At 43.8% G+C, this 25,232-nt stretch overlaps 1 protein-coding gene across 3 annotated transcripts in view; it reads left to right on the top strand.

Moving 5' to 3' along the window:
- LOC139373179 (rho GTPase-activating protein 6-like) overlaps nt 1-23,799 on the top strand; it is an 81,206-nt gene extending 57,407 nt beyond the window's left edge. For 2 of the 3 annotated variants that reach the window (XM_071113349.1, XM_071113350.1), the window contains exons 2-13: nt 4,657-4,816; nt 7,462-7,533; nt 13,062-13,339; nt 13,475-13,670; nt 14,806-14,861; nt 16,532-16,682; nt 17,211-17,359; nt 18,413-18,592; nt 20,445-20,536; nt 20,725-20,978; nt 21,190-21,261; nt 21,349-23,799. In XM_071113349.1, coding sequence (XP_070969450.1) covers nt 4,657-4,816; nt 7,462-7,533; nt 13,062-13,339; nt 13,475-13,670; nt 14,806-14,861; nt 16,532-16,682; nt 17,211-17,359; nt 18,413-18,592; nt 20,445-20,536; nt 20,725-20,978; nt 21,190-21,261; nt 21,349-21,959 — 2,271 coding nt within the window. In that variant the 3' untranslated portion in view covers nt 21,960-23,799. The remainder of the gene's footprint in view (nt 1-4,656; nt 4,817-7,461; nt 7,534-13,061; nt 13,340-13,474; nt 13,671-14,805; nt 14,862-16,531; nt 16,683-17,210; nt 17,360-18,412; nt 18,593-20,444; nt 20,537-20,724; nt 20,979-21,189; nt 21,262-21,348) is intronic. The other variant, XM_071113351.1, reaches the window with a different exon arrangement.
- Nucleotides 23,800-25,232: the final 1,433 nt, after the last annotated feature.

Below are 25,232 nucleotides of genomic sequence, written 5' to 3' on the forward strand. Positions count from 1 at the left end.
AAATTGGTTAATTTGCAAGGTTTGGATTCTCATTCTAAAGTTTGACTTCACATGATTCTGTACAGGCATATGCATATGAAACCACTTGAAAGGAACCAGAGTGGTGTCAATAACCTATTATTGTCCGGGCATAAGCGAGGTTACACGTCGGCCCGCTGCAGTAGAGGCTGCTGAGGGGAGGGCGGCTCATAATAATGTCTGGAATGGCGCGAATGGAATGGCATCAAACCATGTGTTTGATGTGTTTGATACCATTCCACCTGTTCCGCTCCAGCCATTACAATGAGCCCATCCTCCCCAATTAAGGTGCCACAAACCTCCTGTGGCCCACTAATTAATCTGACTGGTGAATTGCTTAGTTATGTTCAGAGGATTCTGCATTGTTTGTTTGCTGTGGTTTAATGGGTGATGTCGTGATCTTTTGTCCTGCAACCAACACTATGGACATGTGTTGTCATATCAGAGGATTCCTATTCAAGTCATTCATTCATACTATTCATTATTTTTATATACTCTCTCACCCATTGAATTAGAATGACTAGAACGGACGTTCAAGTCGACATTCCGGCGGCCATATTGAGTGTACCCCTATTTCTATGCTCTCACCTATAGGCTATGACTGTGTGTTGATCCCTAGAGTGACATCCTACACCTCATTTCTGGGCCCAGGTTCTTCTGGTCCTTTGGATCAGATTAATGTGTTCTCAATTAAAGCAGTAGGTTTGTACCTGCCAGGGTCTTAATAGAATGAATCTAATGGAGAGAGAGGAACATGTTGTCTTTGGCAGAGTGCCAACCAGGGCTATTGTGTCTTCCCAACTTTAAATTCACTGGTTTTCATGCAGACAGCGTGTTATGAAAATCACCATGAAATGTTCGATTGTATGATGTAGTTGAAGTTACTGTGCAGTTTGCTACTGCTGATGGTTGCTGAGTTGTTAAAGATGGTTTTAGGTCACTGCATTTAGCTGAGAAATGAGAGAGAGCGTATGGAACATTCCAGTTGGTCTTCTAATATGAAAACATGCGCATTGATTCAACTGATGATGCGCTTTCTTTACCATATGTCCATTCAGTGAGGTCAGTAGCGTGGGCAAGTTTAGCGATTGAGCGTTCGTTCGAGGGTTGCCATGGGGATGTTTTCTGCATATCCCGGAACACTTGAGGCTCTGTGTATACGTTACCATGGAAACAAACCTATTCTTTTGCTTCAATTTGTGCAATTTGTCCTCGCTCATTGAACAGAATTAAAAAGGTGCATACGCCCACCTCATTAGCCGAGCCATCCCAAAGCTATTTAGAGAAGGGCTGCCCTGACAAACAGTAACACTCCCACACAATACATCACATAGGAGAGAACAGAACCTATAGGTTGAATATTGTCATGAGTCAATAGATTTTATTTTCAGCTCGGATTTGAGAGTCTGGAATAGCCATGATTAGATGAAGATGTTGATCCTCCCTCTATACATTCTATACTTTGTTTAGCGAACCTACTGTCTGCCTGACGGCGTTATTGTAGACGTGTCCTTTATATCACAGTAGAGTAATAGCCTACCCTACATGACAGTCATCGGTATGCTACAGTTAACCTTTCTTCTTGCAAGACTTTTACACTTTTCAAAGCAATTGAATTACTACCTGAGCCAAGTTGTTAAGTGATATGATTAGTGACCGCAGCATGACAACCTGAATAAGATTATAGTTAGATAACAGGAAGTGCTTTCTTGCACATCGTCTGATGATTGGTTGAATAGAGATGTTCAAAGCAAATGGAATAACTCGATTGCAGTACACGACCATTTTACAATTCTATTCTCATCCCGCTATTAAAGCAAGCTCAAACATGATTGAGACCTATGACAATGTGCTACTGAAAGGCAAGGTAAGAATCAACTTGCACACAGTAAGCTTATTGTTTCAGCTCTATGCAGTTGGCTAGGAAGTTGAATTGATTTCCTGATTTCACTGGGAAATCAAATGGAATTGATGTGTTGAGGACAACTCATTCTGAGTGACAATTTGTACTCATCCTATTGGCAGTATCTTCGGCCATGAGGTCTACCTGTGTCGAGGGTAAACATGTTTTCAGGCGCAGAGTGGATATGATAATATGTGAGTAGTGGGAAACACACTAAGAGCGTGGAGGGAGGCAGCCTGGTCGGACCCTGTCTTTATATATCTTTATATTTTGGACCATGTGGGACCCAGAGCTGGGTGGTGGAACAGGAGTTGAGATGGTTAACAGGTTTGGGAGATGTAGTTCCTAGTCAACTGTAGTCCTTAGCCAAGTGTGAAAAGAGCGATTATGAAACACAAGCTGACCGATATTGATTGGTTCTCTGGCAAATGTTTACAGTATGTACAGAGGAGAGGATAAAATTGGACAAGATAATTTTTCTTCCTGAGGTTGTTAAGGGAGCAGCCATAGTAGATATTTGACCCCTTTAATTCACCCAGTGGGTCATGGCTCTGACAAGCATGTTGAATTGTTTTGTAACAAATTAGTTGTGTACACTAAGCACTGTCAAAGTCAACTGGCTTTCCTGTTTACTGTATTGTAAATGTGCTCATAGAGACTAGAATTAGAGTCTGAAGAGAACTCCCAAGTGGTGAGGAGGGAGCACCATTTCTGAGGTACCAGCGTTCCATAGACATTCCATACATGATCCATAGATGGACTCGGGGGAATTGGAGCTCAGCCATCGCATTTAGCCCCCCTGCCATGCCAACAGCTCAAGAGAGTAGCAGCCCCTGCTTTTCCAGCTGTCCCCCCCCCCCCCCCCCCCCCTTCAATGGTCCCCCTTCCCTTCACCCCTTACGGCTGTGTCCTGTGTGTGCAACCAGTGGAGGGGACTGGAACGGAACGATCTCCCTGCCACCACCAGTGGGGTGGGGAACTCACAACAACACTGCTGTGGTTTCATCCACACAGGGCTAGACGCTAATGACTAACTATTGGAGCGAATGCATCTGGCTGTTCCTCTGCATGCTCGTTAGCTAGGAAGTATCAGGGCGGGTGAGAAGCCTCTGTCCTCTTAGTACAGCTGTGTAGATCTTCTATTTCCACCTCCTTGTTTTTCACTGTTCTGGTGGATGATGCTGTTGTTCCTCTCAGCTGGCTGGGGCGTTTTGGAAGCACAAGGTGGGTATTGTTGTATCTTTAAGCAGGAGTGAATTCAAAGTTGTTGCACAAAACTAGGCTTGCGTAAGAAAAAATTACAAGCTAAATGAAGTTCTATGACGTACTAAGGCCGGTTCAAGGAGGTGTGTGTGTGTGTGTGTGTGTCAGATTTAAGACTTTGTGGCTGTGCCCACTAGTGACCACTCTGCAGAGCTGCCTCCAGAACAAGATTCATGATGAAAAATGCTGACCTGCTCTGATCTCTGACTAATACATCAGTACTCTAGCTCTGTCCTCTCTCTTCACCAGCTTGTAGGGATGACAGAGGGGAATGCAGAACCATAGACCCAGGGATTGAGGTGATTTATGAGTTCATCATGAAGCTCTTTTTAAGTTGACTGCTAGTCTAGCCATCCACTCTCGTTCCTCCCCTTTCCCAAACCCACCATATACAATACTGTCCGCTCCACTATGTATATAAACTGTATATACAGTGGGCTCCAAAATTACTGGCAATGCATAAACAATACTTAAACAAATATAAACAATGTAATTTTAGAGATAAACTCAAAATACCAACATGTGAAAAATACTGTACTTTATTAATGTTTCAATGGAACCCAACAAAATCATTTATTGATTTAATTAAAATCAATGTCCTCCAAATCAAGGTTTCACAATTAATGGCACCCTTAAATATTATTGTGAATGACATCTACCAAAATTAGACCAGGAATTAAATTGCACTTATTTAAGTTGATCTAAGTGTTAAGGAACTATATTGAGCCATAACATCACTTCCCTTTTCACTAGCGTATTAAAATGTGGTAACACGCATGTAATATCCCTTTGTCATCCAACACCATGAAGAAAATAAAATAACTGGCAGTTCAAAAGGGACAGATGGTCGTAGACCTTCCTAAATCTGATAATGGCTACAAGAAGATCCACAAGTGATTGAATATACCACTGAGCACTGTCAGGGCAATTATAAAAAAATAAATAAAAAAAACAGTTGAAAACCTCACATGGTCTCAATATGTCGTCCCTGTTAAAATAAAGGTAAAAAAAACAAAAACAAAAACAAAACAATTGCTGAGCCTAAACATCCATCAGCTTCACTGACCTGGGCTTCTCTTTCAAGCTAAGGAGTGCGCCTTTAGGACTTATTGCTCAGGCATAAAATGCTTTGGGTTGAGCTGTAGAGGTTTGAATCTAAGGACAATCTGTCCCGATACTGTAGCATCTGTTTGTGACGATAGTCGAGACTTGTCCATTCCTTTCAAGGTGTTGCAACTTTACAAACAAGCAGCCTTCGATCATTATGGGCATCACGGTCAATTGTAGTTATTGCAGACCCATTCTTCGAACAGAAAATATCTGACAACGCGGTCAGGTTTTGGTGACAGTATCACTGATGAAAGTGGTAACAGTGGAGGTAGTCTTAAATAAGAACAGCTGGTGCTAGCCACTCGCTCCGGTAGCTAACAAATGTTCCTCTGCCAAGTGACAGAATAGAAATCTCTCCCCAGGGTGACTTCACCTGGAACAGCCTGTCAGGGCGGAGTGTACGGCTGACGCCGACGGCCATCCAGAGCCTGTCGGAGCTGGAACGGACCTGGCTACAGGAGGTAGCCTTCAACAGGCTCCATCAAGACTATGACCTGGGCTGTCAGATCACCATCCCCAAAGGTAAAGTATCGAGGTGTTTTGTGTGTGTGTGTGCACGCGCGCGTGTGTGTGTAAATGTCGTCTGTCTGTCTTCCTTTCTAGTCCGTCCATCCGCCTGTCTGTTCATATGGCTAGTCAGTCTGTCCCTGTGGCAATGCTACAAGAGTTTTCACAAACATATGCCATCAACATCCACCTTGGACCTCTCCGAGACCAACATCAAACTGTCTAGCAGACAACCGTGAGCTTCCCCTCCACAGAGTGTGTTTGGAGAAGCTTTAAGCACTTATGATTTGAGATGCAAACCTCAGTACACATGTTTTCCTATACAGTACATCTAGAAGACTCAGGAGTGAACTTCCTGTTTTATGTAGTGTCACTAAGACACTTACACATGAAGATGTGTAGCCCTTTCCACTCAGTACCATAGGGCCGTAGCCTGCTGCTCTGTTCTAAGTCATGCTCTGTGGAGAGCTGTATATTAGCCAGGGCGTGCATTCCAGTCAAAAGTTCTACCTCTCCCCCGGATGATTTAATGCGTTTGTCTGTGTTCCTTATGAATTCCAGAACCCCTCAGGCATGTGTTACTGAGATATTTCAGCACACTGACTGTGGGTTTTGTTTATCTTCGCCTGGGGTTGGGTTAGCCGGTGTTTCGCTGAGGCCCGGAGATCCTTGAAAAAATAGAGAACAGAAAAGCAAATGGCTCGTTGGATCGTTTCACGAGTCGTTGGAGTGGGGAAGAGAGAGAGGACTGGAGATTCCTGGGATTACTGTCCAACTTTGCAGAATCAACTGACAAGAATCCAAACCATTTCCTCTTCTTTCTTTCTCTCTTTTTTCTCTCTCTCTCTCTCTCTCTCTCTCTCTCTCTCTCTGTATCTTTCTCTCATTTTCTCTCTCTCTTGCTCTCTCTCTCTCTCTCTCTCATTTTCTCTCTCTCTTGCTCTCTCTCTCTCTCTCTCTCTCTCTCTCTATCTCTCTCTCTCATTTTCTCTCTCTCTTGCTCTCTCTCTCTCTCATACACCTTCCATTCTCTTTCTTTCTGTCACACACATACTGTCTCCCACTCCCTTTCTCTCATGGCATCTCTGTCTCATACCCCCCCGCTGTCTTTCTCCCGCTCCCTCTCTATTCTTCACTCTTGTTCTCTCATACTCGGTCTTCAGATATTCCATAACGATCTGTAGATATGTCGAAGCATAGTTTCTTAGCAACCTGTTCTATGTACCTGTTCCAAGAACAGATTTGACTGAGTCAATGGGGAAAAAAACAATCCTTGTTAAGATTATAAACCAATTATAAAAGAGCATAACCACAGGGCACAGATGTCAATGTAACATCTATTCCACATTGGTTCAATGTAATTTCATTGAAACGGTGTGGAAACAATGTTGATTCAACCAGTGTGTGCCCAGTTAATAACATCTCGACTGTTTTGAAGACAGATCAATCGACTGTTTGATTAGAGGTGCTCTGGCTATAGACACAGTTTTGAGGTATTTCCCTAATAGAGTTCCAACCCCTGGTCCAAGCTACCGGAGGTTTCCTGTGCATTAATCAAAGTTCTTGCTAGGAGTCATAGATCTTGTTGACAGCTGACAAAACACTTCTTTCCCTTCCTCATAACGATTCAGTCCTTTTCAAACTGAAACTCGGATCCACACTAATTCAAAGCATGATGTGAAATTGTCCAAACAGTCCACAACTGGTAATATATTTTCTTGTTAAGTGGTGTGCTGTAACCTTGATATAACAGTATAATAATATGCTATAAAATATATTTTACATTTTTACACGTTCTCATTTGCAGCAACAACCTGGGGAATAGTTACAGGGGAGAGGGATGAATGAGCCAATTGTAAACTGGGGATTATTAGGTGACCGTGATGGTTTGAGGGGCAGTTTGGGAAGTTAGCCAGGACACCCCTACGATAAGTGCCATGGGATCTTCAATGACCTCAAGAGAGTCAGGACACCCATTTAACATCCCATCCGAAAGACAGCACCCTACACAGGGCAGTGTCCCCAATCACTGCCCTGGGGTATTGGGATATTATTATTTTTAATTTTTTAGACCAGAGGGAAGAGTGCCTCCTACCGGCCCTCCAACACCTCTTCCAGCAGCATCTGGTCTCCCATCCAGGAACTGACCAGGACCAACCCTGCTTAGCTTCAGAAGTAAGCCAGCAGTGGTATGCAGGGCAGTATGCTGCTGGCCATTGAAGGGGCTCATTCTCTACTTTTCTCAGGGTTAAGCTTCACCTCCAGGATTGAGCTCAGTTGAACTGGAGCCCTGATTCCTTATTATAAAGTGGGTGATTTGAGCCCTGAATGCTGATTGGCTGATTCCTTAATAATCCCTCTTCACAGGAAAGCCTGAGGATCAAGAGGAAATGAGAATGTCCTATGTTTCTTTCCTCTTGATCCTCTATTGATGAAACCACTGGACCAGAGGCTGGAGACACTCATCTGTCATCTTTATCGCTGCAGTGTTCTGATAAGCAATGCTCTTTGAAGCCACTGGCTTGATCATCTTCAAAATGTCCGACATACATGCTAATGGAAAATATCACCTAATGTGACAGCAGGTCAATGTGTGGATTGTTGTCAGTGTGTACAGATAAATTACAGTTTTCATTATTTTCTTTATTTTTCTCTCTCAGATGGACAGAAAAGGAAGAAGTCGCTGAGGAGGAAGTTGGACTCTTTGGCGAAAGAGAAAAATAAAGATAAAGGTATATTAATGTGAAGCCCTCAACATGGTTATCCCTAGTTACCACATCCACAAAGTCATAAACCCTGTCCATTTCTTTGATTTCTCTTGTTAAATGTTTTATTTTAAACCTAACCTTAACCACACGGCTAACCTTATGCCTAACCCTAACTTTAAATTAACCAAAATATAAACCAATTTTTATATAGCTACTTTTGACTTTGTGTCTGTGGTAACTAGTGGAACCCCCCCCCCCCCCAACAATGGAATTTTTATGGAAAGACGAAGTGCTTTGTACTGTACATTTTCCTGCTGTGACAAACTGTTCAAATTAATGTAACAGATCTCTAGGCTATGCAAGCAGCATCCCCCTTGGTAATGCAATTAACACTGTTTAACAAGGCAGACATTGAAAGCGGTCCCTTCACTATTGGTGCTTCAAAATGGACTAAGGAGGCATAAGGATAGTGGAAATATTGGAAAGATACGGATTGGGTGTCTTTTCAGATGCAAACTAGAACCAGGGGTTAGGGGGGAGCGCTCTAGTTGACATTTTTTCTTTGGGTTTTTCTTTTATTGCTGTCGCTTACATTTATGAAGACGTTTTCCCAGTCCTGCTCATTTAGTTTTCAGGGAAAACAGAACCTTGTCAGTCTCCAGCCCTACACTCTTAGAAGAAAGGGTTCCAAAAGGGTTCTTCGGCTGTTCCCACAGGAGAACCTTTTTTGGTTCCAGGTAGAACTATTTTTGGTTCTGGGTAGAACCCTCTGTGGAAAGGGTACTACATGGAACCAAAAAGGCTTTTTGCCTCAGAACCAAAAATGGTTCTCCATTGGGGACAGCTGGAGAACCCTTTAAGGTTCTAGATAGCACCTTTTTTTAAAGTGTAGCCTCAGCCCCAGGTGAATAGCAGAGTGGCTATGAAAACACAGACATATTTACTAGGGGAGGAGGAGGGATATTTTTAGCAAAGTGGAGCGACTCCTTGTAAGGGGACTGGGCTGAAATACAGCCACTGTGCCTGCATCACAGACAGCATATTTGGCAATGTGCTAACTACAGATCTGCAGGAAGGTAACTCTCCAATAGAGATGTAGGTAAAAGTATCTTCCACATTTGCTCACAAGCTGTGGGGAACTTTCCTTGCAGTCAGTTTATTCGATGTAAACATGCATGTATTTCAGGTTCTCTTTGATGCTGGTGGGCAACAGTAACATCAACGTCAGCTCTGCCCGTTGTACACAGTACCAGTCCAAAGTTTGGACACCTACTCATTCAAGTGTTTTTCAATTTAAAAAAAAACTATTTTCTACATTGTAGAATAGTAATGAAGACATCAAAACTATGAAATAACACATGGAATTATGTAGTAACCAAAAAAGTGTTAAACAAATCAAAATATATGTTATATATAGTAGCCACCCTTTGCGTTGATGACAGCTTTGCACACTCTTGGCATTCTCTCAACCAGCTTCACATGGAATGCTTTTCCAGCAATCCCACATATGCTGAGCCCTTGTTGACTGCTTTTCCTTCACTCTGCGGTCCAACTCATCCCAAACCATCTGTATTGGGTTGAGGTCGGGTGATTGTGGAGGCCAGGTCATCTGATGCAACACTCCATCACTGTCCTTCTTTGTCAAATAGCTCTTACACAGCCTGGAGGTGTGTTGGTTCATTGTCCTGTTGAAAAACAAACGATTGTCCCACTAAGCGCAAACCAGATAGGATGGTGTATCGCCGCAGAATGGTGTGGTGGCCATGCTGGTTAAGTGTGCCTTGAAATCTAAATAAATCATTGACAGTGTCACCAGCAAAACACCCCCACACTATCACACCTCCTCCTCCATGCTTCACGGTGGGAACTACACATGCGGAGATCATCCATTCACTTACTCTACATCTCACAAAGACACAGCGGTTGGTACCAAAAATCAAGAATTTGGACTCATTAGACCAAAAGACAGAATTCAACCGGTCTAACCCGATTCCGGGCTGATTCAATCAATTCAAGCCCCCCTGGAAGAGGGCCACTTCTAGGCCGATTCTTCAGGTCACACCCTGACCTTAGAGAGCCTTTTATTCTCTCATTTGGTTAGGTCGGGGTGTGACTAGGGTGGGTACTCTAGTTTTTGTATTTCTATGTTGGCCTGGTGTGGATCCCAATCGTTGTCTCTGAATGGGGATCATATTTAGGCAGCCTTTTCCCACTGGGTTTTTGTGGGATCTTGTTTTTGTGTTGATGCCTGTGAGCTCTACAGAACGTCATGTTTATGCTGTATTGTTTTGTTCTGTTACTTGAACTCTGTGAAGCATTTCTTTGGGCTGAAATTTCTGAGGCTGGTAACTCTAATGAACTTATACTCTGCAGCAGATGAAACTCTGGGTCTTCCTTGCCTTTGGCGGTCCTCACGAGAGCCAGTTACTTCATAGCGCTTGATGGTTTTTGCAACTGCGCTTGAAGAAACTTACAAAGTTATCGACATTTTCCGGATTGACTGACCTTCATGTCTTAAAGTAAATGGACGGTCATTTCTCTTTGCTTATTTGAGCTGTTCTTGCCATAATATGGACTTGGTCTTTTACCAAATAGGGCTATCTTCTGTATACCACCTCTACCTCGTCACACCACAACTGATTGGCTCAAACGCATTAAGAAGGAAAGAAATTCCACAAATGTACTTTTAACAAGGCACACCTGTTAATCAAAAGGCATTCCAAGTGACTACCTCATGAATCTGGTTGAGAGAATGCCAAGAGTGTGCAAAGCTGTCATCAAGGCAAAATGTGGCTACTTACAGTGGGGCAAAAAAGTATTTAGTCAGCCACCAATTGTGGGTACACTTCAACTACCAGCAACAGTGAGTGAAAACCTTGTGAAGACTTACAGAAAACGTTTGACCTCTGTCATTGACAACAAAGGGTATATAACAAAGTATTGAGATAAACTTTTGTTATTGCCCAAATAATTTTTTTCCACCATCATTTGCAAATAAATTCATTAAAAATCCTACAATGTGATTTTCTGGATTTTTTTTCTCATTTTGTCTGTCATAGATGAAGTGTACCTATGATGAATTACAGGCCTCTCTCATCTTTTTAAGTGGGAGAACTTGCACAATTGGTGGCTGACTAAATACTTTTTTGCCCCACTGTATAACATATATTTTGATTTGTTTAACACTGTTTTGGTTACTACATGATTCCATATGTTTTATTTCATAGTTTTGATGTCGTCACTATTATTCTACAATGTAAAAAATATAAGAAATAACGAAAAACCCTTGAACGAGTAGGTGTGTCCAAACATTTGACTGGCACTGTATGTAAATAATTCATCACAGCAGCAGTCCCATTCTCAGTTTCTCATGTCATGTAAACTCACTGTGGGAGAGGTTGGCGGTCGATGAAACATTCCCCTGAGGTACTGGGTTAGAACCATAGTGGCTGTGAACATGCAGGCTGCCAAATGCTTTGTCATTACAGTGTGTGTGTGTATGTATTCATGTTCGAATGCATGTGTGTGTGTGTGTGTGTTTAAGTAAACATTCTCAAAGTGTGTGGTTGTAGAGAGAGTGGACTGTGTCACCTAGCATATATGGTTGTTTAGTACATGATGACTCGCTCATTCTCCCTCCCCGCCCCCTCTCTCACTCTCCTTACTTCCATCCCTCTTTCTCCCTCCCTCCCGCTCTCTCTCCCTGCTTCCTTCCCTCTCCCCTCTCTCCCTGCATCCCCCCCCATCTATCTCTCTCCCCCTTCTCTATCCCAGCTGTCCTGTGTTGTCTCAAAGCTCTGGCTCAGTCTGTCACCAGAGTGGGACATATGTAACGATGTGGCATGTGCTGTGGTCCACTGGGTTGATGTGATTCCATACTGGCCTCTGGAGCAGCCTCTCTCTCTCAGCTGTTTAGACAACCATAGTAAATGAACTTTCTTACATTTGGGTACACACTGCGTTAAACTCACTCCTGAAAGGGATCTGTTTATAATGTAGCCTTCTACCACCAGTTTTGGAGACACACTTGCTCTGAAGGCTGTAACAGTAGTTGATTTTAGTGCTCATTTTGAGTACGCAAACTAAAATAGTTTAGTTTCTCTCCTAGACAGAGAATAAGAACAGGCCTAGAGTAGAGCCAGATCACACGGACGCTGTTAATTGAGTTTACGAGACTGCCGTGAGCCTGTTCTAAAAATGACTTGTAGCTGGACAGGCTTTATTGTTCACTGGGATCAAAGACCACCTGGCTAATGTGCAGAGAAGTCTTAAACAGACGTACTGTTAAGAAATGGTTCCTTGTTGACTTATTTATGGGACAATATAGGCTGGATGAGACGTTTTAAGAGATTTAGTTTCATCTGTTTTATTCGTAGCATGTGCAGTAATCTCTTTTTGGCGTGTTAATCGAAACACAGATGGTATCTTGTAATGTTTAATTGGTGATTTGTTTCATGTTGATAATCCTGAGCTGCGATAAACCAACTCTGTAAACAGCAATTTGTTTTTAGCTTAATCCCTTCTCTTTCTGTAGTGTCAATTACATTTCAATGAATACCTTCTCTTTCTGTAGTGTCAATTACATTTCCGTTAATCCCTTCTCTTTCTGTAGTGTCAATTACATTTCCGTTAATCCCTTCTCTTTCTGTAGTGTGAATTGAATTTCTGTTAATCCCTTCTCTTTCTGTAGTGTGAATTGAATTTCCGTTAATCCCTTCTCTTTCTGTAGTGTGAATGTAATTTCCGTTAATCCCTTCTCTTTCCGTAGTGTGAATTGAATTTCCGTTAATCCCTTCTCTTTCTGTAGTGTGAATTGAATTTCCGGTAATCCCTTCTCTTTCCGTAGTGTGAATTGAATTTCCGTTAATCCCTTCTCATTCTGTAGTGTGAATTGAATTTCCGTTACTCCCTTCTCTTTCTGTAGTGTGAATTGAATTTCCGTTAATCCCTTCTCTTTCTGTAGTGTGAATTGAATTTACGTTAATCCCTTCTCTTTCTGTAGTGTGAATTGAATTTCCGTTAATCCCTTCTCTTTCTGTAGTGTGAATGTAATTTCCGTTAATCCCTTCTCTTTCTGTAGTGTGAATGTAATTTCCGTTAATCCCTTCTCTTTCTGTCGTGTGAATTGAATTTCCATGAATACCTTCTCTTTCCATTGTGTGAATTGAATTTCCGTTAAAACATTATTTGTGATGTTTTTCTCTCTCACTATTATAGCTCACGTTAAGAATGTTTCTATTTTCTCTTGTGGGCCTGTCAATGTCTCAAAGGAAGTATGATGTAGTCGAATGCGTGGATACGTGTGCAAAAACACCTGCGTCCAAATATTCAATGAGTAATCACAGAACAATCCAAACAGTAACGATCGTAATCTAAAGATCTCGATCGTTCACGCACAAACACATTCACACAGAGGGCGGCACACATCTTTCATCCATACACGACCAAACACACACACTCTCTCTCTCTCTCTCTCTCTCTCTCTCTCTCTCTCTCTCTCTCTCTCCCTGAGAATATGGTATTTACATTCCTCTCTCCCCCTCCCCTTCCAGAATGCATCCCCCAGGCCTTCGGTATGGCCCTGTCCCAGGTAATCGCCAACGACCGGACCCACAGGCAGCGCCAGGACGGCCTGCGTCAGGACCCTCCTCACAGGGAGGAGCATAAGGACCCGTCGGACCTGGTGTCGTCCATCTTGCAGTTTGCCACCAAGAGGTCCACCAATAAGGAGCTGTCCAGCAGTAACTCCTCCCTCAGCTCCACCTCGGAGACAGCTAACGAGTCCACGTCGCCCAACACGCCCGAGGCTGCCCCGCGGGCGCGCAGGAGGGTGAGGGTCTCCCCCCACACGCCTACTGTACCAACTCCATGCACACACTCCATCGTTGTGCGTGTGTGTTTGTGTGTGTGTGTCTGTGACCTCAAGTAGACGTCAGCTTGATAATGCTCTCATTGTGGTCTGCAGGGGGGCATGTCAGTGGACTCCATCACAGATCTGGACAATAACCAATCCCGCCTGTTGGAGGCGCTGCAGCTCTCTCTGCCCGCTGAAGCGCCCAGCAAGAAGGAGAAGCACCGGGACAAGAGGCTGAGCCTCAACCCTATCTACAGACAGGTGCCTCGCCTGGTGGACAGCTGCTGCCAGCACCTGGAGAAGTATGGTACGAATGAACACAGCCCCTCTCACTGACCAGACCTGGGGCCTGTTCAGTAGGGCACAAAAGGTTTTGCAAAGGAAAACAAAAACGAGCACAGGTAGCACCTCCCTGTTTCAAAATGTTTCCTATGTGCTGGACACGGCTCTATTCCGGTCTTCAAAATCCTGGTCTTTGTCCGGGATCACTCACCCGATCTGACCCTACAGGGAGTTGGAGTTTCCAGCCCCACGTCTTCACCCCGCCCTGCACTGCCCAACCAGCCCCACATCTTTACCCTGACCTGCACTGCCCAACCAGCCCCACATCTTTACCCTGCCCTGCCCAACCAGCCACACATCTTTACCCTGACCTGCAATGCCCAACCAGCCCCACATCTTTACCCTGACCTGCACTGCCCAACCAGCCCCACATCTTTACCCTGCACTGCCCAACCAGCCCCACATCTTTACCCTGACCTGCCCTGCCCAACCAGCCCCACATCTTTACCCTGACCTGCACTGCCCAACCAGCCCCACATCTTTACCCTGACCTGCACTGCCCAACCAGCCCCACATCTTTACCCTGACCTGCCCTGCCCAACCAGCCCCACATCTTTACCCTGCCCTGCCCAACCAGCCCCACATCTTTACCCTGACCTGCACTGCCCAACCAGCCCCACATCTTTACCCTGACCTGCCCTGCCCAACCAGCCACACATCTTTATCCTGCCCTTCCCAACCAGCCCCACATCTTTACCCTGCCCTGCCCAACCAGCCCCACATCTTTACCCTGCCCTGCACTGCCCAACCAAGATGATGTAGAAACAAGGCAGTAGTGTCTGGCCATTCATTCCTGACACTCAGTGAACCGACTTTGCAATCCTTCTCAACGTGGACCCCTGGGTTTACTCCCCCCGCTCTCCCACAGTCTTTAAATCCTCACTTGCTGGACTGAATGTTAGGAGCTAAAGTCCTCTAAGGCGTGAATGGGCCACAGCAGCGTTGGTTTAGGTTTGATGGCTCATGACGTCTGTGTTGAAAGGAGGCGTATGGCGGCTGCGTCTTCACGTCTCTTCCATCTGTGATTATTCGGCCTGAGTGTCTCTTTGACCAGGGGAGGATGATGCTCACTTATGTCCTCCGCTGTTTCTTTCCGACAGGTCTTCAGACGGTGGGGATATTCCGAGTGGGGAGCTCCAAGAAGAGAGTGAGGCAGGTGAGAATTTGGGAGAGGCACTTTTTGATGCTTCTCACACATTGCTGCACAAACACTGTTGTTTCAGCTCACCGTGAGTGGTCGGCGACACCTGATAACTTAATGAATCTTATTAATAGGTGATCTTGTAGTGTTACCTTAGTTGAAGCATTGATTGTCATGAACTACACATTTTATGAATTGTCTGTTTGTTCTGGTTGACTATATGGTTTCATAAGTACTTTTTTTTTTACAGGGGCCCATGCTAATTACCTTATATTTCTGCATACTGTGATATAGATAGAAGCTATTAAAATTCAGATATATTAACAGAATATATTTATATTCATGCATTGGTTTTGATATTGCCGCCGCTGCGGAGAATACACACCCACTTAGCATTAGTTCAGCGTCTGTTATTAAAGGAAGCAGAGCAAATGAACTTGTCTCTCGGCTGAAGAGCCAGGCTCCTCTGTAGCCGTGGCCCTGCTCTACAAAGGGACGCAGTCGAGCCTTAATGCCATATTTGTAATTCAAGCAGGGCTTTTAGCATTCATTTCCATCCCAGGGCCTGTATTCAATTTCCATCCCAGTGCTGATCTAGGATCAGATTAGCCTTTTATATCATAATGAATCAGATTACATGGACAGGTATGTTTTGCCTATATCGTCCAGGTGTGGTTTTACTCTCTAGTCTTATTTTGCTCGCCATAAATTTCTTTCCCTCCTTTTTTTTTAAATGCCAGTTGAACATTTGCTTTTGGTTATTGTGGCAGAAACCTCCATTCGTTTTTAGTGTTGTTCTTGGACAATGTCTTTGTTTAAAGGAGATTTGAGTGTTTTCTGAGTTGTGTTCTCCGAGTTTGGACTTCTCGTGTTCTCTGTTTGCGTAGCTCATACGCAACGCTCACAATGGCAGATCTTAATCTTTCATTCAAGTCAGCAAAAACAAGCACTGGTGCCAGCCGGTTTCAGTCTCAGTCTTAAATGGTGTTGTTTCCGTTCTATGATGGGGATTTTTTTTATTTATTTCCAACATCTCACCGTTTGAGGGAATACAATGCTCTCAATGTTGAATCAAATTGTCACCATGTGAGACAATTTCCATGACTTCTCACTGTAGTTTGCTGACTTGAAAAAGAACAGACTAGCTCATCGACATCACTTAGTATTTTCAAAGTTACATTTAAATCTCAACTATCTCTCACTTAAGGAAGTAGCTATATTGGTCGGCTACTTCCTGACAACATTTAGATCTGTAACAAATTTTTGTTTAAAAAAAAATCCAAAACACAAGCTATAATCACACTTTGATATAATGCTTCATCAAATACAATACTTGGTTATCATGCTTATCTTACTGGACAAAGTGGACCCATTTTAATCCTGAGTAATGCTAGGGGTCAGATTGTGGAGTAAGTAGGTTGATACAGTATGGGAACAGAACCGGTCGGACCAGGACTACCTTTGAGAATGTTTTCACCGCCAAGGTCACACCTGGTGTGTGCATACCTGTGTATATCTGTGTATATCTGTGTGTATCTGTGTGTCCCCGTAATGTGTGTGGAATGTATTTTTGTGAATCTGTTTGAGTGTTTCTCTGAGTTCACTTTCTAACTGTAGTCGCTATAAGCAGTAAAGTACGTGGACTACACGGTATATCTCATGTTCTGTTTAACTCTGTCTCTTAGCTGAGGGAGGAGTTTGACCGGGGAGTGGACGTCCAGTTGGATGAGGAGCACAGTGTCCACGACGTGGCCGCGCTGCTCAAGGAGTTCCTCAGAGACATGCCTGACCCTCTCCTCACCAAGGAGCTCTACACTGCCTTCATAAACACCATGTGTGAGGACACATCAACTTCACTACTTATGAATACTACTCTCTGTGTGTGCAGTAGTAGACTCACTCTTTTCCCTAGGCCCAGTCACCTTGGTTGGCCTCTTTCAGTAGGACACACCCTCAGATTGCACTAAACCCACACTTAAGAGTGTATACTTGAGTCAATGACACACATACATGTTGTATGCTCTGTAAATGTTGGGCTTTAGCCTACCAGAGTGCACACATTGTGCCAAATGTTGTGTATGTGATTGTCGTTGTCTACATGTATGTCTATGCATGTATATTTGGCTATGTGTATGCACTGTATGTGAGAATGTGACATATTTCTAATGATTTAGACCGAATCCTCACTCTTAACCCCTGACATCTAACCCCTGACCCCTGTCCTGTTCCTCTGTAGTGCTGGACTGTGAGGAGCAGCAGAGTGCCACCCAGCTCCTGGTGTACCTGCTGCCAGCCTGTAACAGCGACACCCTGACCTCTAAACTCTAACCTCTAATCCCTGACTCCTGTCCTGTTTCTCTGTAGTGCTGGACTGTGAGGAGCAGTGGAGTGCCACCCAGCTCCTGGTTTACCTGCTGCCAGCCTGTAACAGCGACACCCTGCACCGCCTCCTGCAGTTCCTCTCTACCGTGGCCAACCACGCCCACGACAGCCAGGACAAAGACGGACAGGAGGTGAGTCGAAGACCCCCTCTGTTACCCCCACTGCTCCCCATTATTCCCAAAACAACCACAAGCCCCTACCCCCTAGACCTCCCTAGAAACTAGATCTGAGAAGATTGGATAGGTGTGTAACCGGCGTCAAGCTGCCGTTTCAACAGTATAGCTTCCTCCCTCCCTGAGACTAGGTCTCTAACTCGCACCGAGACTAGGGGCACAAGCTCTCAGGGACACGCAATCAAAACATTGTCATGTAATTGTGTCCCTCTGACGCACAGTGACTGATTTGGTCTCTTGTTCTTCATGGTAGTTGTCCAATCTGTTTAACTAGTTATTTTCTTGAAGCACTCAATGAAAATAAAAGGAAACTCAATATAGTATTCTATGAGGTCAATATAGTATTCTATGAGGTCAATATAGTATTCTATTCGGTATAGTAGTCTTTGAGTCAATATAGTAGTCTATGAGGTCAATATGGTATTCTATTAGGTCAATATAGTATTCTATGAGATCAATATAGTATTCTATGAGGTCAATATAGTAGTCTATGAGGTCAATATGGTATTCTATGAGGTCAATATAGTAATCTATGAGGTTAATATGGTATTCTATGAGGTCAATATAGTAGTCTATGAGGTCAATATGGTATTCTATGAGGTCAATATAGTAATCTATGAGGTTAATATGGTATTCTATGAGGTCAATATAGTAGTCTATGAGGTCAATATGGTATTCTATGAGGTCAATATAGTAATCTATGAGGTTAATATGGTATTCTATGAGGTCAATATATTGTTATATCTGGTCGAATATTTTTTTTAAAATCAGGAAGTATAATGAAAAAGGAATTGTTTTCCATGGTGTGTCTCTCTTTGTTAAAGACGATCAATTGCACTTGTTTGTCTAGTATGTTACTGTTTGTCTAGTATGTTACATGCTACTGTATGCAGGAATCACCTACAGGACACACTAAAACTGAATGCACTCCCTGTACTGTCAGTTGTTTAGATATAACTGTTTGATAAGCAGCTGGCATTATTGTTATTCCTATGTCCTCATCTCCTCCAGGTGACGGGGAACAAGATGACCTCTCTGAACCTGGCCACCATCTTTGGTCCTAACCTCCTCCACAAGCAGAAGAGTTCAGACAAGGAGTTCAGTGTGCAGAGTTCGGCCCGCGCAGAGGAGAGCACTGCTGTTATCGCTGTCCTCCAGAGGATGATCACAACCTTCCACTCCCTCTTCATGGTGTGTGGGGGGTTCCTTGTGTGTGCGTGCCTGCGCACATATGTCTGTGTTTGAATAAAGATATAAACATACTATGTGTGTGTGTGTGTGTGTGTGTGTGTGTGTGTGTGTGTGTGTGTGTGTCTGTGTGTGTGTGTGTGTGTGCATATCCTACCCACTCTCCTGTTTAGTCACTCTTTATAATACAACCTTGCACTTGTATGGTAATTGGACAGGCAGGTACTGTGTTTTTACAGTAATGTATTCGTAATAGCCAGCAAACAAGCTACAATTAATGATCACTTTAGATTGGTAGAGAAGTTGCAACAACTGCATAACCTACATTGTGTAAACTCAAATCTGTTTATGTAGTTACCATGTCAAATACATGGGCTTAGCACTGACACATTTGATGATCTCTCTATGTCCTGGGTCCATATACATCCATTCAATTTCCATTACCTCTGCCTGTCCTCTTTCATCACACATCCCTCCCTCCCTCTCTCCCTTCCTCCCTCCCTTGCAGTGCCACTCAGTAAAATATTTCTGCATCCCAAATGGCACCCTGTACCCTATATAGTGCACTACCTTTGACCAGGGCTCATAGGGAATACAGTGCCATATGGGACAGAGCCTGTGTTTAAGTTAGAGAATCTCCAGGCTTTACCAGACAATGGCTCTGTCTTATAGAATGAAAACAAAGCTCTGTGGGCCTTTGTTAGTGCTGTTAGAGCTGATCCTGGACCTGATTAAAGGCCTTAGGGCCCAGTTCAGGACCACTACAGATCACAGGCTTCTGAGACAGTGCCAGAGGGACTTATGGGCCAATCCCTTGCACTGATTGTTCCGACACCACCACCACTATTTCCCTGAACAGAAGTTGCATTCGTTGAACTTTGCAGAGGTTGTTTTCTCCTCCGCCCAGATCATGGAATTCAGGGTAGTGGCGGGACAATGGAAAGAGGTCTTGTTAGGTTCTGAAATGTTATCCCTCGTGTTTTTCGACTGGGCTGGGTTGTTTGCTGAAGGTCCTGACGTAAACCAATAAAGATGTTTGTAGCTCTTTAGTTGGATGTGTTTGGACTGTCGTGCTTCATTGCCAAATCACTTCTTTTATTACCCTTGTATTTTATTGCCCATTGCCCAGACACTATACATCAGGGATGGGAAACTTTGATGGGGGCAACAAAAAAATTGGGAACTCATTATGAGGGGCCGCAGTGGCTCATGGGTCGGAGTAAATGTTATTTTTCAAGTTCATTTCCTGCAATTCTGCACATTTTGCCATGGGGCGGAGAGAAGATTTAGCAATTTTATAACTCATTTCATGTATTTGTAATCATTTTGCCATGGGTCGGAGAGACAAATGTGCAGTTTTACAGCTAATTTCCTGCAATTCTACATATTTTTCCATAGGATGGAGGGAAATGTTTGCAGTTAATATGATAACTGATCATCAATGGGCCCATCAATGGGCTAATTGAGTGACTGCTGATGCACAACCAAGTTTCGAAATTGCACCTTGTGTATTCTATTATTCCCCCCCCCCCCAAAAAACGTATTTTTGTTTGTTTTTTGGTGTGAAATTGGTCCACAGACCTACAAAAGGGTGCAGCCCGTGGGCCACCAGTTGCCCTTCCCTGCTAAACATGGATCCATAGACCGGTATTTAATAGTTTTCAATGTTATACTATGTGTTCATGTATTGATTGGCTTGTGGTCACTGAACGTGAAGATGGAAAAAGTTAGACTCACTTTCACCATGAGGTTGTCTTGGACAATAGCACCCCCTAGTGCTCCATCAACTGCCATTACATACATAAACCGTTTTTTATGTACATGTTTGGTTATGTCTGTGGTTATATGTGTGTAGGTGCCCCCCGACCTGCAGAATGAGGTCCTAATGACTTTACTGGAGACTGATCCTGATGTGGTAGACTATCTGCTCAGGAGAAAAGCATCACAGTGAGTACATTGGTACCACTGCACATATCACAGTCACACATTTTGAGTACTCATGGAAAGTAGTTGCTTAAGCCTGGTGTTCATGTCCGTTGAGAGAAAGTGGAGAACCCATTATCTATGGCAATATCTTTTTATTCTCTCTACCCATCCTTTTCTCTCCCCCATCCATCCCTCCCTCCACTCCACAGGAGTCCAGACGTGTTGCGATCGGAGGATCCTTTCTCCCTGAGCGAGAGGCGCTCATCCAGTGACTCCAACAAGGTCTCCAGTGGAGAGCTGTCCCCCTATGACAACAACTCCCCCATCCTGTCTGAGCACCCGGGGGAAGGGACCAGCCCAGGGTCAGAGAGGCTCTTTCATGTCCCAGAACAGTACACCCTGGTGAGGCAGGTGGAAGGACGGACACGGAACCCCCATGGGTCCAATCCCTGGGTCTCAAAAGGTGAGAGGACTACTGTCCAGTCTTACTTAGCTGTGGTTGATATGATCGTGGTGGTGGTGGTGATAATTAAGACGATGATGATGATGATTGTGGTGAAGGTGATGATGATGATTATAATCTTGATAATGATGTTGATTATAATCTTGATGATGATGATGATGAGTATGACGGTCCCTAAACACGGTCATGTTCATTATATTCTATATGTCAGAGGAGCATGCTAATATCTGGGGAGCCTGGCATTCTACTCTGAAACCAGGGCTGAAGGACCAGCCTTATGCAGGTAAGCTGTTGAAATGTAACAATCACATTTTTGGACTTTTACTTATCTTCGTTTTTGGACTTTTCCCATTGACATTTGTATCTCCAGGTTCCCATAGCAACATGTCAGAGGGCAGCTCACGCAGCTCCCAGGAAGGACTTGACTGTCTCCAAGGCGATGCCAGGCAGGTGGTACGACGGACACAGACCTCGCTGGGCGTGGCTGAGTGCAGGCCCCACCCCCCTGTGACACGGGTCTGCAGCAGCCCTCACGGCGAGGCGGGACGGCCGCTCCTCCTGCTGAGCCTCAACCCTTTGACCCCACCCCATCCGCACCCCGACAGCCAATCAGCAGCCAGCAGCGCAGAGGACCTCCCCCAGGGCATTAGACATCAGGCTATCCCCAGCCCTAACTCTGCCCACTTGGGTCCCGCCCTCTCAGGGCGTCCTCCCCCTCCCCCGTACAACAGCTCGTCCTCCAGGCTCTCCCCTGCTGCCTCTAAACCAGCCCAGCCTGTCTCCCCCTCCCCCGCAGCACCCCTTCACCAGCACCCCCTGCAGGGTGGGAGGCCAACGGTGCCACAGAACTCAGCCTCCCCTACCACGTACAGCATGGTACCCATGAGCCAGGAGTGGCAGGACTGGCAGAGGGACAGATGGCAGATCTGGCAACTCCTGTCCTCGGAAAACGCAGACACACTCCCAGAGACACTGGTGTAAGCTGGACCATCGGACCGTGGGGTGATGCTAGCCATCCCTTCCTCCATCCCTCCCCTCTGTCCTCCCCTCCGTCCTTCCCCCCAAACATGGGCGCCATGGGGTTGTTTACATGTGCAGCTGCTGCCTATACTACGGACTTGGTACGGAGTCACAAGTGTTTCCTGTTTGCTATGTATTGATCCGCGATTGATGTTGTATCCTGGGGACCCCTTTGCTTGTTATTAAATACTCTCTCTGAGCTGTTTGAGAGGATCAAAACTAACTGTCCGCAAGACATACCTCAAACGTCAAGTTCATCAATTTGATTCACAGTTATTACTGCATGTCCACATTTCGATAAGGCCCCAGTTTAAATTGAACTGAATGTAATATGTAGAGGTGACTTTTGAAGACAGGAAGGTTTAACATTTATGGCAACGATTGATAAGCTACAGTCAATTTACATGACCAATCCTACCCTTATATATTTACTGAAGTCGTCACATATATTAGTGATCGCTGCTAAATATTCAGAGTGTATTTACTTGCTGATAATTATATCCCGGTAAGTATCGTACGAGTTTGTATGAACAGAGTTTTATTCAATGTCAGTCACCAAGTAACAGAGCCCACAGTACTGTTTTTGCAACAGTTTGTATATAAGCATTCTAATGCATTTTAGGTCGACCTAGCTAAACAAAAACGTTTTACAGGCCGTCTAAATGTTTGTGTCGTGCGGTTTTAACACGGTTTAAAAAGTTAACCTCTGTCAAAGCTTTACTGAACAAAATTGGGTTCTAAAAGAAAACTATTATTGCGATCAGTACAGTAATGTGCCACGTGCCAAAGTTCCTTTCCTCTCTCTTTTCATCAAATGTTTTTTGGCCGTCTATAAAGTCTCATCTGCTTTCTCTCATTCCGTAGTTAGCATTGTTCTTTTAGCTTTTGGATTTCACCATGGTTGCTACAGCATGGCTTATCGTACAAGGTCAAATCAACATGATTCTAATTCCAATGATCTCCCTCATTCCATTAGGTGGTTGATGTCAAGGTTATGGCTGCATAGGAGTATTTTTGGAAGCAGATTAAAAAAACAAGTTCATTGCTAGCCTGACAGGTTCATTGCTTTACCTCTCACTGTATTTATCTGATTGTTATGGGATTTCAACTAGATATTTGCACTTACTCTACTACTGTGGACTTTTATTTTTGATTCCTCCTTTTCAACAACAAAACACACACGTCTCTTGCTTTTGTCATTACGTGCACTGTCTGCCTCTATAACTTACCTTTTTGCTCCCAAATACATTAGTAGTCTCCAATCATTTCCCAGTTTTGTGGATATTTGCTGGCAAATATTGCACACTTTCTAAATGGGAGTTTGGGTGGTTTATGTTTGTTTCAATCCGTCCGCATGTCAGAGGAATTTGATGTGTGATAGACATTGGAATTATTTACAAGGATTCACACATTTCTACATGTCTTTGCAGTGTCCCACAAAATGACAGTACTTGTTTCGAAAACGTGTCCCATCTTTACTTCTATAAAAAAACACTTTCAACAGCTTGTGTTTCTAAGCACTATTCTGAATGTCTGTGTGTTTGGAGTCAAGCATGCCATAGATCCATGCTCTTTGAAAATTATTTGATACCCCACATTGCTTTGTGGTTGTCAATGATTTTTTTTGTAGCATGTCATCCAATACATTTTTTTTTCTTAATAACTATTATGTCTAACAATTTTTACTCCCCCAAAAAATCTACAAACACATGTATAAGGCCTGAGATTTGACCGGATGTCAGCTTTTGTATTGTTTGTCGTCTTAAATGTGCCATGGTGTAATTAAACGTGAAAGAAGGTGTTTTGTGTACTTGGTTGGTTAACAGCTTGTGCCCCGATACGCCTTTTACCAGTGGCGATGTAACCGATGTAAATGTTTGACGGTGTAATAACAGTTTTTAACCAAAAGAGGGGACCCTAGATCTTTTTGCTTAGTCATCTTGTCCATCTTGTCATTCTAAAGGTATCTAAATCCTCCACATCATCTTTTATCACCCAACGCTCTTTTAAAACCATTTGCATATAGTTGGACAATTTCATAATTCTTCACCTTGAAAGAGGAAAAATCATATGAAAAGAGAGAGGAGGCGAGAGGGCGAACAAGAGAGTGTGGAAGGGAGGAGGTAAGAGTGAAGACCAATACCTCCGTGTTAGAAACCTGAGATGAGAACGTTCCACGCATGGCGGCTTTAATTCCCACTGAGCTCAGGAGAAGTCCTAAATCTGTTTACGGCGTAGAACAGAGCTGACAATTAACTTCCAGGAGATCATTACCCACATCTTAATTGGTCATGTCCTGCTAATCCCGTGTGTAAGTACAGCCAGAGAGATGTGGTCAGAAGACACAATGATTTCCCACCGACGTCAGAGGATCATAGAAACATGGTCTACTCTTTGATAATTTGACGATTGATTAAGCTATTCAGTAGGTCATTTCGTGCAATTACTTGCAAACCATCAACTATAAGTATTTTGAACATTTGAAAATGAATCAAATCCCCTAGCTTAAAATAGTTCAAAGGGATGTTAAGCTTTCTGTGGAAAATTGCTTCCATAAAACAAAATCATTCTGATTTGTGCAATCAGACTGCATAATGATCTGAAAACGGACTTCCTCGAAGATAGCTGACATTCAATGGTGCAGTGTCCCATGGACTGTTCAGAATCCCCTCTAGTTTGGCATCCAATCCGGCAGTCAAAGCATGTGATTCAAGTATTTCCTTTAAAGCCTGTGGTTCACCCAATCGGAATTCCAATCACTGTGTATCTGTAGACCACTGAATATTTCCCTCCTTTTTTTCCCAGAAGGCAGCGGTAGGTCTTACCATCCTTACTAAATTTGGGCTCAATTTCCCCTTAGCCTGGTGTAAGCACAGACACAAGGAGAGAAAGGATACAAGACATAATGAATCAATTTACTTGACTATTCAGAGGACCATCGGATTTTTTTCTCTCTCAAGTTATCAATGAGTACATCTTAATGACATCAACCACTTATTAAGAGAGGGATACATTTTTCTATTAGTTCCCAGTGGATATCTTAGTCTATGGAAAGCAGTGATCATACTCTACAGGTATCGAGCGGTGTAGCTATTTGCCCTTGTCCACCTGACATTAACCATGCATTGTAATAGACTGTCAGTGTTGCAGAACAAGCAGATACAGTGGAGGCAGATGATCGCATGCAGGCCACAGTAATTCCCTCTGTCTCCGGTTTGGCTCTTGCAAAGTGGA

The sequence above is a fragment of the Oncorhynchus clarkii genome, chromosome 18, assembly GCF_045791955.1.
Source record: "Oncorhynchus clarkii lewisi isolate Uvic-CL-2024 chromosome 18, UVic_Ocla_1.0, whole genome shotgun sequence".
In the NCBI taxonomy this organism is placed as follows: Eukaryota; Metazoa; Chordata; class Actinopteri; order Salmoniformes; family Salmonidae; genus Oncorhynchus; species Oncorhynchus clarkii.